The sequence below is a fragment of the Cupressus sempervirens genome, chromosome 10, assembly GCF_028749045.1.
Source record: "Cupressus sempervirens isolate cs-2001-9-10 chromosome 10, ASM2874904v1, whole genome shotgun sequence".
Taxonomy (NCBI): Eukaryota; Viridiplantae; Streptophyta; class Pinopsida; order Cupressales; family Cupressaceae; genus Cupressus; species Cupressus sempervirens.
Genome location: NC_143127.1, coordinates 379,856,577 through 379,878,641, shown reverse-complemented (window position 1 = coordinate 379,878,641; position 22,065 = coordinate 379,856,577). Strand labels below are relative to the sequence as shown.

General features: G+C 35.1%; 1 protein-coding gene across 3 annotated transcripts in view; it reads right to left on the bottom strand.

Moving 5' to 3' along the window:
* The window catches only part of ECHID (enoyl-CoA hydratase/isomerase D), a 291,880-nt gene extending 282,092 nt beyond the window's left edge, over positions 1–9,788 (bottom strand). For all 3 annotated transcript variants that reach the window (XR_016358067.1, XM_089807443.1, XM_089807444.1), the window contains exon 1: positions 9,466–9,788. Coding sequence is in view for 2 of the 3 variants with exons in the window: in XM_089807443.1 (XP_089663569.1) it covers positions 9,466–9,729 (264 nt within the window). In the remaining variant the exon portion in view is untranslated. The remainder of the gene's footprint in view (positions 1–9,465) is intronic.
* Between the last annotated feature and the right edge of the window lie 12,277 nt (positions 9,789–22,065).

Here is a 22,065-nt window from a genome sequence, read left to right as displayed (position 1 = left end):
GAATTTGAAAAATTGGAACAGAAGTAGAACCTTCTGTTGCTTTCATTAGAAAATTTTACTAAATCGTCATCAATCTCATATAGATTTAAGACAGATTAAAATTCATAGACATCGGTATAAAAACAATTTACAACTTGACCCGGATGATGTAATGTTCCCAAACGGTTTCGGTATTCTTCCCGAAAATTTCAGAGATGTTCCCTAACGGTTTCTGCTCTGATACATTGTAATGTTCCGTTCCTGGTAGTATTGGGTTGCCCGTGCTGCGCAGCCTCAGCTGCCCGTGTTGCGCAGCCTCTGCTAGTGTTGCGCGGCCTCGGTTGCCCATGCTGCGCAACCTCAATCATCCATGCTACACCGCCTCAGTTGCCCGTGTTGCGTGGCCTAAGTTGCCCGTGTTGCGCAACCACAACTTGTGCTATAATGTTTCCAATAACTCCAAACTTATAGAAATCAGAATGACTGTATGGATATGACCAAGTATGTACAGGCTAGAAGGTCGTACGAACTGGAATGGGGGAAGATTGTGTGATCGTACAGTGGCAATTGAATAGCCATATGGTTAGCTACCAAGGGTCGTACGGTACAGGCCGTACTGTGGAGTGTGAGGCAATCAATATGTTGTACTGTGAGCATGGAAGGAGGTTGTATGGCATGTTCGTTGCTGGTCATATGATGGCGTATGAGGAAGCCATACGGTTGAGGGAGCAATGATGGTTATACGAAAGACAATATGAATCGTACGTAGGAGGCTTGGCCGTACAATGTTGCAGGAGAGGCCATACAGAAACCAGACAAGAAGATGCAATGGAAAGTATGGTTTGTGCACTGAGTATTACAAGTTGTGGATGGGATATAGAGAAGGAATGATTTCCAATCTATACTTAACTATGAATCCCAAATACATCAAATAATGCCAAACAAGAATGGAGATTGAACACAAATAATCCTTCAATTAATATTTGCCAAAAGATGGTGCTCTGAGCAAAGTATTATATACAATGGTATAGGGTGAGGGTTGAATCCCACCAAAACCAGACAAGTCAAGTACGGAAGATCTTTCACTTCCGAAATGGTGACTAACAGAGAACCCCAATTGGAACTCACAGTACAAAAGAAAATCATCCAAATCGCATACCTACGACTACCTACAAGCCGTACATAAATACCCGTCAGAGAAAACGTTTCTGAGGGTGTACAAAGATAGCCAACGGCAACACTTACCAACAAATACTAATATAAAAATGGGTCCGAGATATACTAAATCAATCGGAACCACACATACAAATATTATCTTGGGCCACATATTAATTAATTAAAGTAACTAATTAAAGGTCCTTATATTATTTAAATTCTGGGACCAGTTAATTAATTAATTTAATTTAAAAACTACATTAAAATTCCAGGACATGACAAATCCTCGCTACTCAAAGATTGCTTGCCTTCAAGCAATCTGTCATCTAACGGAACACCAACAGCTTTAGGGTCCCAAATCAAACACACAGGCGAGACAAGTGAAATGACATCAATCCTCTGCAGCACCACATTGTTATCAAACTTTCGCTACGCCGCTCTAATATAAATATTATCGTATCCCAAGTCACCAAGATCCCAAAGCAAACACGCAGGTGAAATGAGTGAATTGTCATCAAACCTCCCTTGCACCCCCTTGTCATTAAGCATCCACTATGCCACTCTGATATAAACATTGTTGTAGCCTTCACCAAGATCCCAATGACACAAATTGATGAAATCTTTCATGTCATTATGTTCAAAAATCTCTTTGGGTATGGTCATGCACACAGACATTGATGCTAGCACAAACTTACCCACTGACACAACCACACAGATCACTATTATATTCCTGACGGATGAAACCTTGACGAAGAGAGCTTCAGTAGTGAGAATGTCGACGAACGCGGGCTCAACTATGAGAATCTCGGTGACATGAGCTTCATTGAAGGGTGTCATGATGATGGGAGTCTCAGCAAAGAGTACCTCAGCGACAAACAAAATTTTAGCTGTAGGTAAAACCTCAATGGCATGCAAAACCTCGGTTGAAGCCTCGATGATGGATAGAGCCTTGACAGTGAGCAATGTCTCAGTGGTGACAAACGTAGCTATTGCGACCGATGCAGCCACAATGATGACGGAGGCAACCATGACATCATCGATGGATACAACTACAGCGATAGATAGACCCTTGAGGACGGATACAGACTTGACGTCGATAACAAACACAGCAACGTTGACAAACGCAACAACGGTGACGAACATGATGATGGACTTGGCAATAGACACAGCTGTAGTGATGACAATGGACACAATGAAGATGACATACATGACGACGACGACGATGTTGGACATGGCAATGAACAAGGTGGCAATGATGACAACAAACACAATGACGATGACGGATATGGCGATGGTAACAACAACGGACACAACGATGGTGATAGACACGAAGTCGACGACGGACACGGACCCAGTGTCAGTGACGAACACAACGGTGACGGATACAAACTCAACCAGGTATATAAACTTTGCGTCAGTGATGGACACGACAATAATAGACACAAACTCGACGTCGATGATGGACACAATAGTGACAGACACAACAACGGTGACTGACACAAACTCGACAATGGACTTTGCGTCAGTGACAGACACAAACTCAATGATGGACACAAACTTGACATTGGTAACAGACATGATGGTGATGGACACAATGATGACGAACATAGACTTGGCGTCGATGATGGACACGATAGTGATGAACACGAACTCGATGACGAAGATGGACTCGGCATCAGTGACAGACACTACAGTGACAAATACGACGACGATGACGGACACGAACTCGACGACAAACACAAACTCAGTGTCGGTGATAGACACAAAGGTGATAAATACAACGATGGTGACAAACACAAACTTGACAACAAATATGTACTCGACGTCAGTGATGGACATGACGATGATGGACACGATGGTGACAGACACAATGACGGTGATGGACATATAACCTTAGCGACGGACAAGACCACAATGATGGGCATAACTTCGGTGACAACCATAGAGCCTCAACAACAAACACAACTTCTATGATGGACACAACTTCGGCAACTAATAGAACTTCCTCAATGGATAGTGCCTTGGTGACAGGCACAATCTCGGGCACAACTTTGGTGATGGACACAACTTGATCTATCCATGTCTCCACAAGATCCGTGCAAGCAACCTCTTCATTTTTTTGGGGTTCTCCCCATGTTGGTGTAGTAGGAAGATTTAGAAAATCCTCTTGGAGCGGCCCTATAATCATGCCTTCATTCTCCTCACATATAGTATCACCCTTATTGTTGTCAGTCATTCTCTCCCACTTGTGCAAATGAGATGTTAGTTTTTCTTCACAATGCTTGAAAACATTACTAACCAATCTATATGCTGCTATAGAGGGAATACATTCTAGATTACGAACAACCCATAACATAGATGTGATGGGTTGAGATATTTCATCCATCTCTTCAATGCACGAAATCATAAGACTCTCCATAGCAACTGAAATCTTAGTCTCATGATCTTCTTTGATGGTGACCAAGAAGTGATGAAAATATCATGGACCAAATTTTGCAATTCAAGATCTAAGAGAAGGTTACTTACTTTAACATTTACACAATTCTCCAATATTGTAGATCTCCTACCAAAAGGATCACTACTGAAGTCATTAAGACTCTAAAAGCTGTCAACTATCAATTGCAATATCTCTATCATGGTGTTATCATCATACGGTGTTTTAGGAGCTGAAATTCTCAAGACCTCACTGATACATGCTGCAACTGCCAATCTTTTATCCTTGTCATTATGTCTCCAAAGCCTGGGTTGACTTAAGGCCTCCTTAATCGGCGAGAGGATTCTCTGTATAAATCCTAAAGGTAATTGGTCCACTTGACACAAACATACTTCCAATATATCTAACGGAAGATCAACACCCCCGCTAAGCTCTTTGCCAATCCTTCGTAGTGCCTTCAACCACCACTCTCCATAACTGTTCGAGGCCATAGTGTGATCCAAGTACCAAAATATCTCAATCATCCCAGCAGGCTGGCAAGATCACCAGCTCTGATACCACTGTAATGTTCCCAAACAGTTTTGGTACAGTTCCCGAAAGTTTCGGAGATGCTCCCGAACGGTTTCTACTCTAATACCACTGTAATGTTTAGTTCCTGGCAGTATTGGGTTGTCCGTACTACATGGCCTTAGTTGCCTATGTTGCGCAGCCTCTGCCCATGCAGTGTGGCCTCAGTTGTTCGTGTTGCGTGGCCTCTGCCCATGTTGTGCGGCCTCAGTTGCCCATGCTACATTACCTCAGTTGTCCGTGTTGTGTGGCCTCACTTGCCCATCCTGTGCGGCCTCTATTGCCCATGCTATGCGGCCTCGATTGTTCGTGCTACACCGCTTTAGTTGTCTGTGCTATGTGGCCTTAGTTGTCCGTGTTGCGCGGCCTCAATTGCCTGTGTTGCATGGCCACAACCCGTACTGCATGGCCACAACCCCTGCTATAATGTTCTGAATAACTCCAAACTGAAATGAGTTATAGAAACCAGAATGGCCGTATGGGTGTGACCAGGTATGCACAGGCTAGAAGGTTGTACGAACTGGAATGGGGGAAGATTGTGTGACCATACGGTGGCAATTAAACAGCCGTATGGTTAGCTACCAAGGGTCGTACGGTACAGGCCGTACGATTGAGTGTGGGGCAACCAGTATGTTGTACGGTGAGCATGGAAGGAGGTTGTATGGCATGTCCCTTGCTGGTCGTACGATGGCATATGAGGAAGTCGTACGGTTGAGGGAGCGGTGATGGCCATACGAAAGACAATATGAGTCATACGTAGTAGGCTTGGCCATATGGTGTTGCAGGAGAGGTCGTAGGGATGGGAGGCCATACGAAAAGCAAACAAGAAGATGCAATGGAAAGTACAGTATGTGCACTGAGTATTACGAGTTGTGCATGGGATATGCAGAAGGAATGATTTCTGATCTATACTTACCTATGAAACCCGCATACATCGGATAATGCCAAACAAAAATGGAGATTGAACAAAAATAATCCTTCAATTAATATTTGCCAAAAGATGGTGCTCTGAGCAAAGTATTATATACAACAGAATAGGGTAAGGGTTGAATCCTACCAAAACCGGACAAGCTAAGTAGGGAAGATCTTTCACTTTTGAAATGGCGAGCAATAGAAAATCCCAACTAGAATTCGCAGTACAAAAGAAAATAATCCAAATCGCATACCTACGACTACCTTCAAGCTGTGCTTAAATACCAATCAGGGAAAACGTTCCCAAGGGTGTACAAAGATAGCCGACGGCAACACTTACCAACGGACACTAATATAAAAATGGGTCCGAGATATACTAAATCAATCAGAACCACACATACAAATATTATCTTGGGCTACATATTAATTAATTAAAGTAACTAATTAAAGGTCCTTATATTATTTAAATTTTGGGACCAGTTAATTAATTAATTTAATTTAAAAATTACATTAAAATTTCGGGACATGACAAATGAGCTTGCTTAAAAATATGCACAAAAACCTATGCTTTGCATGGATAATTCAACTCATTAGAGATCAGTAACTAGGGCAATTGGCCTTGAAAGAAAAGACTAAGCCACTTTATATTTGTAGAGAGCACCTAGCTCATCCACAACTTCAATGCTCGTGTGTCAAAATCATCCTTCGCGTGCCCAAAAATGCACCTGTGGTGTGAAAAAAACATGTTCATCTAAAAAACCATCATGTTGGTCGTTAGCGCATTCAAAGCTAAGTGTACAAGGCTAAAGAATGCCTACAAAATCCACAAGAAGGTAGCCTAAATAAATGGCATGTATGTTTGGGTTCTTCACTCTTCAATTGTTGAAATAAATTGGATTTTATCGCTTGAATTTGTGTGCTTTAGAGTAAACAATGATTTCTAGGCACAATCAGTTTTGATCTGGTAGTTGAAGTGCCATATCAGTCCACTAACGGTGTCCTATGTGGTTTTCTTCATTATGGCTAGAAAGCACTTGCAAATCCATGCGCACATAATGAACAACGTCTTCTAGATTTGAAAACGTCTTTTCAAGTAGTTGCTTCATAAAATCAGGAAAATAATAACCTTGTGGATGTGCATGTGGGTAGCTGGAACTCTACTTACTAAAACGTGAGAGTTTTGAACTATTTTAGGTCTGAGATCAAGAATAGCTCATACCACATGCCATTCTAACAGCTTAAGCATTGGGGACCAAGGCAAATGAAGATCTCATATAGATGCAGGGAAGTTAGAACAAAAAGTCTTGACAAGAGGAGAATGTCAGAATGTCGAGGATTGGGGTCCAGGGATGACTCATACCTTGTACCACTTTGAAGACAAGCCCATAACTCTAATTCAGTAGAAAGTATAAAGATGCACAATGAAGCATGCCAAGGTACAAAGTTCTGAAAGTTTCACTTCGACAAAGTATATAAGGAATCAACAAAGTTTGGGACTTGAGCATGATAGGAAACTAATACCTAGATAGATGGAAGGCCAAAACTTTGACTTTAATAAATCACTTCTGAAAATAATTGAATTGAGAATCAAGAATCGAGGAGGTACATATGAAACATCTAAATAAGGTACAATCCAAAACTACAGTATGAAAGAGAGACAAATTTGAATGCAAAGGACTAGGGGGCAGAGGTATAGGATGACACGGAAAAGGAACTCCAACAATCCAATGAAAAAAAAGAAAAGGGCATGAAGGCATAAGAAAGTTCAAAAGCTCAGTGCAAATGAAATACTTCATTATTTGGAGAAAACTTTGAAGGATCAGAGTTTGAGGATGCAAGGGAAATGGTACTGGGGGATGCTCAAATTCAAAACTCAAGTGCCGAAAAGAATTTAGGATAAATATTCAAAATTTCAGAGTTCAAGGGTCCCAGGAAAATGATACTGTTAAAGAGGATCTCCAAAACTCTGGTGCCTAAAGAAACTTAATGCAGAGGGCCAAGGTTTCAAAATTCAACTAAAAAGCATTTAGGTAAGGAAGAGATCAATAGCATAATAACTATACTTAAATTCAAGGCGAAGGATAGGGATGTGAAGATTGAGAGAAAAAGTATGCTCGGACAATGAAGTCCTACAACCCAACAAGCACAAAGGGGAAGGCAGAGATGGATGGGACTGTATATCAGTATGGACAACCCCAAAAATCCAAAACTCCAGCAACAATCAAAGACCTTAGGAAATAACTCAAACAGACTCAACACTTAAGTTTTTGCAAACTTCAACACATAATGGAAACCCACTTATAGTATCTCTGACCAATTATTAACTTATAAAAGAGGGGTTAACACACAGCAACTGCAACAACATGTAAAGCATAGCACAATCTGTAATTTCAAGGCCTGCAAAGCTGGGTTCTAGCATGGTTAATGAGTGTGATATGCTCTTAACCCTAGGGGATCTTTGCTACAAACTAATTTTTTTCCTTGGGCTAAGATTTGATCATTATTTTCACTATTATTTTTACTTTATTCCTTCATAAATCAACATGAGAGTAAAACATTCTTGATAGGTGTCTACTATGATGCCTGCATCAGAGTTGGGCATATTGATGATTGATGCTTCTACTTCTTCAGCTTTATGGGAGCTGGACCTACTTGATTACTGATTGAAGACCTCTTCTTTGTCAGGTACATGAAAGATGCGTATACTTTAACTTGGTATATATTTGTAGTGCTTTTTCCTTACTCATAGAAGAGTTTGGCATATTTGGAGATTGGATTAGTTTTGTCTGTGCAGAATGTCTCTTAACATTGTCGATAAAAGTGGATATAATTGACTGGTTTTGTAGTTAGCTATGGCAGAGTTTGTTTCATCGAAATTCTTAAGTCTGGTGCTTTGCTTATTATCTGAAAGGTAATCAGGCAATGAACTGATGTAGATGTTGGTATAAACATGAAAGAAAACATTTATTATAACTGTAAAGTTTTAAAAACGTATCATAATAAATCTATATAATTCTGGATGCAATTGAAATTTGGCCATATGGATTTGAAGCTTGTTGCTAATTGGTTCAGGCCAGTTAGCAAAAGAACCTACAAGAATCACCAATTCGCAGAATCATTTTGTTGTTCTAATAGATGGACTCAACTGAGACAAATTTGAACAATTTGATTACAGAAGCAATTAGACACTTTCAATTGCAACTGGATGATGCACAATAATGCCAGTACCAATGACCCAACAATTGTCTGCTCTGTATTGAAATTTATAATCAGGGATTACATTGAAAATCAACATAATCTAGCTTAAAACCTAGCGGTAACTATACAATGAATTATGAGAGCATCATCGGATGCACTCTATGATCATTAAAATAATTGCGTTAAGTATGATTCTACATAATTTTATAATATTCTACTCGAGTCATATGAGGAAGCGTTTGGATAATTATTATCAGCATACCCAAGAAACTGGGAAAAAAATGCAAGAACCGTCTTCAATGAACAAGAAAGTTAACAATGAATAGCCACGAAATAAACTATAATAGAAAGGATCATTTTCCACGCAGCATAGACTCTAAAACGCACAATTCTTGATTCTCATGACCAATACGGCCCAAATGTTACGGTTCAATGATTGCAGTGCATAAATCAAAATCAATATCATAGAAAGATAGTCTTTCTGAAGATATGGACCACACATATTGGACATCGACGTTTTTGATTCTCCAAAATGATAATATGGACTCCATAGGCTGCCAGAATGTTACGGAGAATAGTCTGTGAATCTCGTAATTGAGTGCGCAGTACAAAACTGAAGTGGCAATTTACGACTCGAATAAGCATATCTCTGCAAATTTGGAGAGTGTTGAATTAGTGAATGCTTGAAGATGTATATGTAGCATTATCTAGTAACTCTAATTGCACCCAGCTGCAGCACCTTATTTGTGCGTTTTGATAATGTCAAATCATCCACCCATACTTGGGGAATCTTCTTAACCAAAGTTTATTTTATATACATATGCCCGCCGAATGCTCATGGCATGCAACAGAAACAACCCTACTTCAAAGAGAGAGAACTAACAATGCCTGGGGATTAAATCCAATACAAAATGTCCCAAAACTCCACTCTCATTTAAATTCATGATGCGAAATTCAGTGAGTACTATCAAGCTTCAAAAATACAGCAAAGCCCTCTTTAAGACGAGAAAATTAAATGGGTATTATGATGCTTCAAATAGACAGTTAAGCCCTCTTTACTGAGAGAAAATCAAATGGGTATTACCATGATTCAAGATACAGTTAAGCCATCTTTAATATAAAAACAATTCCAGAGTTTTTACCGATGCTTCATGGATGAAGTTAAGCATTTTTTAAGTAAAACAATTCCCCTAAAATCAAACGCCTGGTTCAATGCTTACCTTGGCAATGCCTTCTCCATTGGCTTTTTCATAGATAATGTCAGTGAAAGGAGGACCATAGTCGGAAGGGGTGCAGAGCCTCCAGGAGACACTCTCTGTGGACACTTGCCCGTGCACTTTATCATAGTTACTTTCCTTCTTTTTCACCTGGGATGAAGAGGATGAGGAAGAGGAATATGCAGGCACCTGCTGCACCCCACTACGCTGAGGAGGCATCAAATTCATTGACACCATTGCCAATCTTCCAACTGCCTTGCCCTCCATCGTTATTATCCACTCTCTGTCTCTCTGCAATTTTTGCTCAACTCCCCAAAAATATTTTCAGTACTCCAGATGCTCTAAAGTCTTTTATTATTATTATTATTATTATTATTATTATTATGTTTATGATTTTATGCAGAATCGACAACAAGCTTCATAATTGCAACATATTTTGAATATTTTATGGGTTTTGTTTTCTCTCCTCCGGAATCATTTGGACTCCAGAAAGGAATTCCCGAAAATATCTGAGTTGTTAATTTTAAAATAATTATTGACAATAGTGGGCAATCGCAATATCTCAAATTTGATGGCCGTGTGGCTGTATTTGTTAAGAAAATTTCAATACAATAAAAAAAAAATTAGGACGACTGTATCTCATTAAAAGGAAAGTTTACCTCTTGTCTATATTTAAAGGCAGCTTTGTTCTTTGATTGGATTGAATTTTATGATGTATAATATTTCAAGTTAATTTTAATACAGGAAATCTGCAAATCTGCAGTAAAATTTATAATTGTCTGATTTTTTTTAATTTCTAATAAATAAAATTGTACTTAAAATCTTTTTTTTTTATGGTAGATGGTCGAAGTCTAAATTAATTATTGTTATTTATTGTAGTTGTTTATTTTTATATGTTAAAGCAAATTTGAATCTAAGACCCACATGAGAGACTCACAAGTTACTCTTGTATTAGATCCCATCTTATTATTATTATCATAAATATATAAGTACACTTATAATGAAAAATTTGCTTGTAATAGTATAATTGTATTTTTAAAAAATCTAACATATTAAATCAATAATTAGTAATCAAATATAATATTTAAATATATTTATGACATATTTACTATTTGATTGTATTCTATATTATAATTTATTTTTACATTACGATTCCTTAATGTAATTAATATAAAATTAAATTAAATTAGATATTTTGCATTGTATTTTATATATAGAAAGAGAGGTGAGGATAGAGAATAAAACATAGTGTAAAAAATATTTAAATATTATATAAGAATCTAAAATAATATCATTCTTATTATATAATATCTATTTAAATATGCATGCATGCTTTTTTTTTATTAATGTTGTTTTTCACTTTTTCTCTAAACAAGTTTTTCACCACTTCGCAATGTGTGGTTATAAGTATACATATATGTGTAGACACACATAGCTATATAAGAAGTCAATAAGACTACATAAAAATGAGAAATGTATATAAAAAGGAAGTCAAGTTATATAACAATTGCATGCTAAGGGCATGTTTATGAAAAGCAAATATGATAATTACAAAGTTTGTAATATCTTACATGTACAAGGTAAAAAGTGGCATTTCTTTTATCCACATTCATGGGTTTAGTTGGTGCTCCAATTCATTGGTTCTCAAATCCCTAAGTCAAGCCATTCTTTGAGCATCAGCAGTGGTAAACTCTGAGCAATTCATCCTTCTCTTTGTGCAATTAAAAATCAAATGAATTCCATCTCATCTCGCTATCATAACACATTGAAGGTCAACTCCTTGAAGACAAATAGGTATTTCCTTCCTTCAATATAACCCCCGTTCAAGTATCTCCTGTCACCCATCTCATACAACAACTACTCTACCCTGATTAGTTTATCTTTGTACCAACTATAGATATGGTACTCTAAGGCCCATTATTTAACACTCACACAATGAAAAGAGCATGTGTATCCCTCTTTATGGAAGTGTCATTTCTCACATGATAAGTAACTAAGAACAACTTAACCCTATTATTCAACCAACACCCCTACTATTCTAAGGGAACTAAACTCGATTTTCTTAGGTGGACCACCAAACAACTAATCTACCTCATCTTCTAGTTGAATTTTAGGGGAAATCTTAGGAGAACTATAGATTCCCTCTCACCCAAGAATTGTAGTTAGTATATTTATTTTTTTGATATCTTTCATAGGGGCACCTCTAAATATTTATGAAATATTAAGGTCTACTTTGGAGATTTTTCCCCATTTATGGGGCTGAATTGGGGGGCTAAACACCACCCACCCCATGAAATTATAGTTGAACAACTACAACTATAATTCCTATTCCTTGCCCTTTTTATTCTATATTTCAAAATGCACGTGTTTTTAAGACTTGAACTTTATTCAACCTTAATAGGTGATTTACAACACATAACAAATTATGGTAATTTGTTCATATTCATGGATGATCTATAATATTGTGATGTTATAAATGATGATATAGTGGTTGAATGGTTGTTTTTTAGACATTGACCTACACTAGAAGGATTAACTATTAGTTTATAACCAAAGAAGAGTGTTCCCTATAGCTCAAGAGGAATCATTCAAGAAGGTACCAATGGACATGCAAAGCAGTTTTATTGACTTTGTCACTAAGGAACAAATGCACTTGAGGGATATAGAGAAGTTTACATGGCAATAAATTCATCTCAAACAAGAAGTCTCTTGTCCTCCATCATGTCACTTCCATTGCTAAAAGATAAGATGTCATCCAAACATAACCCAAAGAGAATCCATAATAATTATAATAACAAAGCATAAGTCATGTCTCAACTAATGACCCAAACATAAAAACTCAATATGAAGGTAGATCAATATACAGTAGTTATTGTCAAGATACATTAACCATAGCTAAAATAACACCCATAACATGTGCTAACACATCTAATGATCTATATCTCACAACTATACAAATCATATGTCAGTCCCAATTGATAATGTTCTTAATATATGTAGAAGAGTCATATCAATTGTTAAGGTTGTCCTTTATGCCAAGCATTAATTGTTAAGACATTATGCTAATTCAGTAGAGTGTTATATCATTTAATTAATGAAGAGGATTTGATTGTTGAAGAAGATTTGAAGAAATTATAATGATGATGTAAGTATTGATAAGTGTATGGTATTCAATGAGCACTTGAATGAGTTAGACCATGACACTATAATGTTGGCTTGATTAGTTTACACGATTTGATTAAGTGTTGAGATCATGTATAAGAAAAAAAATTTGGTCAATGAATGAAGAATCATAGTATTGACTGAGCTATTATAGTTGTCACCAAGCACCTGATGGAGAAGTGAAGGATGTGCAATATTAATTGGGAAAGAATAGTGTTAATTGAGCCTAGTGTTGACTGGGCAATGTATAGTGATGATCCAGCAATGGAAATGAAGAATAGTTTGAAGATGAATTAATCTGAGGCTAATATTTGATGAAAATAAAGATTTTTTGAGAAGTTTTGAAGATAAGTATGAAGTTAGTTAAAAGATGAATGGCTAGAGGAATTCAAAGAAGATTTGATGAAGGATATTTAACAATTTAGATTGAAGCACAAAGTTAAGATGAAGGCGTGATAATTGAGTGTCTAGATTCAATGAATCTAAGTTGAATGAAGATTGGATGATTGTGATAAGTGAAAAAATATGGAAGAATATGGTGAAGCAGAAAAAAAAATCTATTTAAGGGATGAAATCATTGTGCATTGTTGTTGATCAAGTTGAAGAAGAAGGTTGATAGCCATAAGATAACTGAACAAAACTGCACTATGAAGATCAGACAAGAGACGTGCTAAGTTGATGTTTGAGTGAGTGGATCAGCCAAAAGAGAGAAGGAAAAAAGAGGATGAATAGAGGAAAGAGATAGATAAAAGCATAGATTTGAACAAGCAAAGGTAGCTCTATTTTAAACAGATCATTTCATTGTTACTCTTTAAGCATTGTAGAAAAAATCCTCTTAACTGAGTGGACCTAAAAATCTTATTTGTAAATCCATTGTATGGTGACATTCTGATGAATATTTTATAAGTCCTTTAGAGTAAGCCACTCTATAGTTTTTCAAGAGTGATAAAGCATAGATGATCTGTGGTGAAAATCCTCTAATAAGGTCACATCAACAATGTGTTTGTAACCTTTAAAAAGGTTGGCTCCTAACCCTTAACAAGGTTGACTCCTAATAGAGCTCACTTCAAAAGTGTGAAATTTTTGGGTTGTTGGTCCCAGGTGGTTTTCCCTTAATTGGGTTTCCACATTGAATACTTGTGTCAGATTGTGTGGATGTTTATTGCATTGCATGTTATTTTCATGCTCACAGTTTATTGTTGCAACTTGGTATACACAAAAAGTTTACTTTGATACTTGGTATATAAAGTTAACAATTTGTTGAAAGATTAAGTTGAATGTTTCATATGGATACCATGTTAGTGATTTGAAAGTTTAAAGTGTTTAAGCTTGTGGAAAATTGTTTAAACACCTATGGGATAACTAGGTATAATTGTAATTAGTGGTGTATTATCTAATTACTTAAATTCTTTTATTTTTTATTTATTGATTGCATATTTGTATTATTTATTTATATTGATGTAATTTGATGATATTTACAATATCCATACATACATCTATATGTATGTATGTATGTATGTATGTATGTATGTATGTATGTATATACAACATATATATATATATATATATATATATATATATATATACATATGTATATATATATATATACATATGTATATATATATATATACATACATATATATATACATGTATATACATATATATATATACATGTATATATATATATACATATATACATGTATATATATATATATATACATATGTATATATATATATATATGTATGTATATATATATATACATATGTATATATATATATCCATATGTATATATATATATCCATATATATATATGTATATATATATGCATACATATATATGTATGCATATATATATGCATATATATATGCATACATATATATGTATGCATATATATATACATATATATATATATATATGTATATATATATATATATATATATACATGCATTTATTATCAAATAATAAATTTCATATTATTTTAGTTAAATATTAGAGTCTACTCTCGCGAAATTGCTTGTTCTAATCAAGTCTTATTCTTATATTATGTATGGAATACCTCTATTTCTAATATTTTTTAAAGTGTAATATAAAGTTATAAAATATTATGATACTTTTATTCAATCTATTAATAATCACATTAGGTATATATATATATATGGCTTATCTTAGTAGGTGAGTCCATGTTATACCTATGGCTCACTTTACTTACCTTTTTAACTTGACCAAGTGCTTGAGTGGCACCCATGTCCTACCTTGGCGCTATTTATGTTCCATGTATATTGGAATACGTTATACACATATTGTGGTGGGGTTGTGCTCCATGTACTCCCCCCATGATTTTTGTCAAAGTCTCCATAGTGGCAGGGGATGTTCATTCTAATATGTCTCTTTTGAATATAATTTATTTAATTCTCCTTTTTCTATTGTTCGATGGCTTATGCCAAGGTGCACTATTTGTTATGTCCATTGCCATTTATTTATTGTTTCCTATTCTTTATCGATCGATGAGTATTCTTTATTATATATTTTATTTGATAGTAATGTGGGGAAAATCACTTAGATATAATATTCATGGCTTCTACACACACACACACACATGCCTCTCACTTTGTAAAGGTCATGATGTAGGATGGGTGGGGTCGGTAGTCATGACCCTTAGTAGACATGTAATTGATAGTATATTATTTAATTACTTAAATTCTTTTATTTATTATTTATTGATTACCTATCTGTATTATTTATATATATTGATGTAATTTGATGATATTGATAATACACACACACACACACACACACACACACACATATGCACACACACACACACACACACACATATATATATATATGCACATATGTATGTATGTATATATACATACATATAGATATGTATGTATATGTACATACATACATACATATATACATACGTATATAGTACACACACACACACACACACACACACACACACACACACACACACACACACACACACACACACACACACACACACACACACACACACACACACACACACACATATATATATATATATATGCATGCATACATATATACATACATACTTATATATGTACATACATACATATATCACTACTACATTTGGGTCCAAATTGCTATGGCGGGCCATCACAATTATGATAGTAACCCGTCGCCCAACTGACATCAGTCAAAATTGGCTCTCGTTGGACAGGCATTAGACTTTTGTTGTCACAAGTTGCGATGGAAAGGGTTATCATGGCAATTATGACACCTACTAGTGTCATAAATTGGGTTATCATTCTGGCAAACAGTTCATTTTTCATTGTAAGAATTGTGATGGAAATTTGTTGAAGACCCTGTTACAATTGCAATGTCCATGTGACACAAATGCTATGGGTCCCACAACAAGCCATGGGAAACCTCCATCATAATTGGGATAGGCATGTGGCAAGAATGTTATGGGATCAATGGTCAGCTGTCGCAATTGCAATGTTGTGTTGTATTAATAATAATAAAAATTGGTAGCAAACATTAAATAGCTATGAGGCAATCATAGGCTAATATTGAGCATCACTTGCTTTCGAGAATACTTTAATATTCTCTACTAATCAAGGCCAACCATGTGAAGGTGGAAACTCATTTGTCCCCCACCCCCCCAACATCTAAATTCCCCATTAACATCTAAAAGAAATTATTAATGTTTAAAGGGAAAAAAAACAGTTCCAAATTTGCAAAAGTGACATCATTTTCCTATCTTCTGTTGCATGTCATTTTTCTATCGCATCCAAAATAAGATTATGCCACTCTGAATCAAGATGCACATGCAACTGCGTTCTTTATGCGTGGACAATAGGCGGAGCTGAAAAAATGCAACATGATTACATTTATTTAGTAGGTTTATTTAGTTTTTAAAATTATAGACCATCATCATGAACAATGTTTATGATGGTCTATAACTTAAAATACCTAATTAAAGACCTCTAACGAAAATGCAAACCTGTTGCATTTTTTAGCTCTGCCTGATGTCGTATGCATATGAATTGACATTGCATATTAAACTATGACGTCCTCCTGCATTATCTGAAACCAAGAGATTAACACAATTAGTTGTCATACAATCATAGGTTATTGTTGAGCTTCACTTGGTTTTGAGAATAGTTTGATATTCTCTACTAATCAGGGCCAACCATGTGAAGGTGGAAGCTCATTTCCCCACCTCCCCCCACCCCCACCATAAGAAAGAATCAATCTTTAAAGTACCTAGAATGTCCTCATCGCCTCTTGCTACTCTTTGGAGAAGTCCATCTTCATTGCTCACGGGCAATTCATCACATGGGTACATCCAAGAATGTCCTCATCGCCTTTTGCATTAGATGAATCCAATATTAGAAAAATCCTCGTAAGAAATAATAGTTCAAGTAAAATAAATACATGAAAAATGAGAGAGAGAAAGAGGACTTTACTTACCAATAGGCGTTCCCATTGCATTTGTGGCCATGCTACCTGTTGAGTGAGTTTTTTTTTTTTTTGTCGTGCCAAGATCTCTTTGTTCATATACATACATACATACATATACACATGTATATGTTATATGTACATACATACATGCATGCATGCATACATATACAGAGATCACAAGGGCACGATAATGAGATGCAAAGATCACAAGGGCATGACAACAAAATACAGTGATCACAAGGGAACATACATACATACATACATATATATATACATGCACATATACATATATACATACATACATACATACATACATACATACATACATACATTGGGTATGTGTGTGTGTGTGTGTGTGTGTGTGTGTGTGTGTGTAGAGAGAGAGAGATATTTTTTAAGGTGCTAAGTGACTTACCTCAAGATCCTCCACAAAAATAATGCAGACCAGGAAAAATTGACAGAGTTCGAAATTCTTTTATAAAAACATATCATAGTAGATATTTTTAGAAAGAAATAAGTCATAACCCAATTAAATGGGTCTAGTTGTTGATTAGTTGGGCTAATATATACGTATATTTAACTAGGTTATGGCTTCTGCAAGGAAATGAGCCTCATGGTTATGGCATTTACATAGAAGCAGAACTTGCTTCTTTAAATCCTTGCACTCAACTCTTAACTAAAGTTATTCTTCTAGTAGTGAGAATAGCTACTACAAATTCTTGGGAGCCAAGGGACCCTGAACCTATGCTACATTTTCTAGAGACATGGGAGAAGTTACTACCAACTTCAGTACTTCATAACATTCTGGATCATATAGTGATGCCTAAATTAACAACAACAGTAGATACTTAGGATGTAGAGATCACAAGGGCACGACAACAAAATCCTAGATCTCCAGATGATATATGCATACATACATACATACATATACACATATACATACATGCATATACATGTATGTATGTATACAAAGAGATCTTTTATAAGGTGCTTATTACATATTAGCTACACAACAAAAAAATTGATCCAGTTGCATACATATTACATAATCCAAATAATTAAACAATAAAACTCACTCAACCTATGCTAAGTGACTTAGCTCAAGATCCTGCACAAAAATAATGTTGATTGTTCCTTTTATTGTACCTAATATGATGACGATTCTATAGGAATTTGTAATCAACCTAGGTAATTAGAAACTAGACCCATTTAACTAGGTTATGGCTTGTATATATACATACATTTAACTAGGTTATGGCTTCTACAAGGTAAAAAGCCTCATGATTATGACATTTACATAGAAGCTGAACTTGCTTATTCAACTCCTTACACTCAACTCTTAACTGAAATTATTCTTCAAGCAATGAGAATAACTGCTCCAAATTTCTAGAAGCCAAGGGACCTTGAACCTATGCTACATTTTCTAGAGACATGGGAGAGGTTACTACTAGCTTTAGTACTTCATTACATTTTGGATCATAGAGTGATGGCCAAATTAACAACGACATTAGATACTTGGGATCCTCACAAGGAGAGTGTGTGAATACATGCATGGTTACATCCTTGGCTTCCATTGTTGGGCCAATGTATGGACCCTTTATATCCAACTATTTGTTATAAATTGGGGAATGTGCTTCATGCCTTATATTCAAGTGATGCATCTACATATGCAATTTTATCACCTTGGAAAATTGTATTTGGCCCTACTAGATGGGAACAACTGATTGTTCATTTTATTGTACCTAATATGATGACAGTCCTATAGGAATTTGTAGTCAACCCTTCTAATTAGAAACTAGACCAAATTAACAGCAGTATTAGATACTTGGGATCCTCATAGGGACATCATGCCAATACAATTCAAAACCTACAAAATTTAAATCGAGTTATTTATCTGCAATTCTTATAAATCTTTAATAAGATAGGCATAAAATACCAAGTATGCTAGATCCAAACATTCTAGTTAAATTTACTAGCAAACATAGAACAAATAATGACATAGTCCACTAAGTTTCCCAACATGTTCCTACATTGCTAATGCCCTGTCTTAGCTAATTTTCCTGAATCTAATTGAATTCAAATTGGAATATCAAAAACTAGTATTTCTTGAGCACATAGAAAACATAGTTATAATTAAGAGGCACAAACAAGTAAACATATTTAAAACCCCATTGCAAAAGAAAGAAATCATTAAATACAAATAATCTTTAAAAAGTTTAACAAATTTGCCCTTAACAAAATTAGATATATTCTAGGATTTCTATATGATATTTTAGCTAGATTTTCTTGTTAGAAATCATGGCATTTGGAAAAAAAAAACATAGATTTGAAATAAAAGTTTGTATTAGCCAAAACCAAATAAAAATCAACTCAATTAGATATATTCTAGGATTTCTATTAAATAAAGAAACATGGCTTATCATAAGACACAAGTCTTATCACCTACCTGATTAATTTGTAATTTTGTTCTCACCAAAAATCATAAAATGTAAAAACAACTGTGCCAAAAAGAATGTAAAAAGATTATTATCATAAAAAGATGATTATCGTGTACAATCATTTTTTTATATCTATTTTGGCACAATCATTCTTACAAATTTTTGCCTCAATCTCCAACTGGCCAATATGTGTTTTGAAAAATTATTCTTGGATTGTGAGTCATGAAAAAGAGAAATATCAAACTTGAAAAAGATGTACATAGAGAAAATTAATTTTTAAACTTCAATTTTATAAACTTACAAAGAGAACCATTGAATTATAAGAAACTATTGTGGTTTGCACTATTTGAAAATCATAGTTACAAGTGATAAAGTTATATACCTTTGATTTCGAGAGCGTGAACAATGGAAATGAAGTATTGTCAAAGGTGCAAGCTCAACTCCCTCCCCCCGCCACATGTGGATGACACTGTTAAGTAGAGAATAGTTACATACATGCATACATACATACATGGTTAAGTGCTATCTAGCTATGTCCAAGGCTATCTAACTATGTCCTACCTAACTATGTCCAAGGTGTCTGCACACTAGAGGCATACTCCACCTACTAGGCTGCCTACAAAACTTGTATGCTATCAAGACCCTTGAACTACTCACTCTAATGAATATGTAGTTATGTTTTCTAATTATTTTGATGTAGATGTATTCCTATAACCACTAGTGATCTTTACTCACCTAATACAACTCTTCACAATCATACACCCACTCGAGCGAATCAGGTGGTTTTCTATAATTAAAATACTCTAATACCCTAGTGTAACCTATGTGTTGTAGTTTATAGTTAATGTAAGGTTAACCTACATATGCCCTAACTCACTCCTTATATAGTTATGCTTAAAAGCTTGTGAGAATACCTGTGGCCATGCTACCTATTGAGTGAGTTTTATTGTTTTTCTATTGTTCCAAGATCTCTTTGTTTACATACATACATACATACATACATATACAACAATCACAAGGGCACAACAACAAAATCCTATATCTCTACTGATCTCCACTATAGACACACACACACACACACACACACACACACACACACACACACACACACATATGCAATTTTATCACCTTGGAAAACTGTATTTGATCCTACTAGCTGTGAACAACTAATTGTTCATTTTATTGTACGTAATCTAATAACAGTTCTACAGGAATTTGTAATCAACCCAACTAATCAACAACTAGATTAATTTAACTAGGCTATGGCTTGTTTCTTTCTAAAAATATCTACTATGATATGATTTTCTAAAATTTATTCCCCATTTTTCCTATCTACATTATTTATATGTAGGATCCTTAGCTAATTCAGTTAGCATGAGTTAAGTGAGTTTTATTGTTTTATTATTTGGATTTTGAAATATGGGCTTTGTTTTATCATTGGTTTTGTTCAAGTCTTGATTTTAATGAAATGACAAAGTGGTTTTTAGGGTGGAAAGGACTATATAATGAAGAGGAAACTTGAAAACTTGAATGTTGAAATGATGAAATGAAAGCTATGAAGGATCAAAAACCTATGGTAGAGTTACAACACAATGTGAAGTTGATTTTAGATTTAAAAAAACATGATACAAATCATTCCCCATCTGTTTTGAAGTGGATAGTTGTGTGCAAAAGAGGGTGGAAAGCTCTGGATGAAGGTGGAGAGCTCTAAACATTGGTGGAGATTTCATTTTTGTATCCTTGTGATCGCTATATTTTGTTGCCATTCCCTTATGATCTCCGCATTCCATTGTCGTGCTCTTGGTGGAGATTAGTGGAGATCTAGGATTTTGTTATCGTGCCCTTGTGATCTCTTCATATTTTTTGGTCATGCCCTTGTGATCTTCATGCCCTTGCTTTGCAATTTTTTTGTCATGTCTTGCCCTTGTGATCTATGTTCCCTTTGCAACACTACAACATTTGGGGTCAACTTGTGATGACGATGTAATTTGTGCTGTTCGAGCCCAAATATAGTAGTGCTTTCTCTATGATTTTCTTCAAGGGAGAAGAGGTACCTATGTAAATGTTTTATGTTTTTTTTTCCATCTGAACATGTATCTCTTTATATTTCCCCCACCAAGTGATTAGAGAAGCTTCTCTTTATGTATATGTATGTGTATATATACATACACACATGTGTGTATGTATGTGTATATATACATACACACATGTGTGTGTATGTATGTGTATATATACATACACACATGTGTGTGTATGTATGTATATATAAACATATATATATATACATACATACATACATACAAACATACATATACAACGATCATAAAGGCATGACAACAAGATGCAAAGATACATATATACATGCATACATATATACACACATACATACATATATACATACATACATCTGCATATGCAATTTTATCACCTTGAAAAATTGTATTTGATATTTACTCAATCACCAAAAGATAATATAATTTGTAAGTACAAACTTCTGCATACTTTTTGGTATGAATAATTTCAATTGAATTTGTCTAAGGAGAGTGAGTC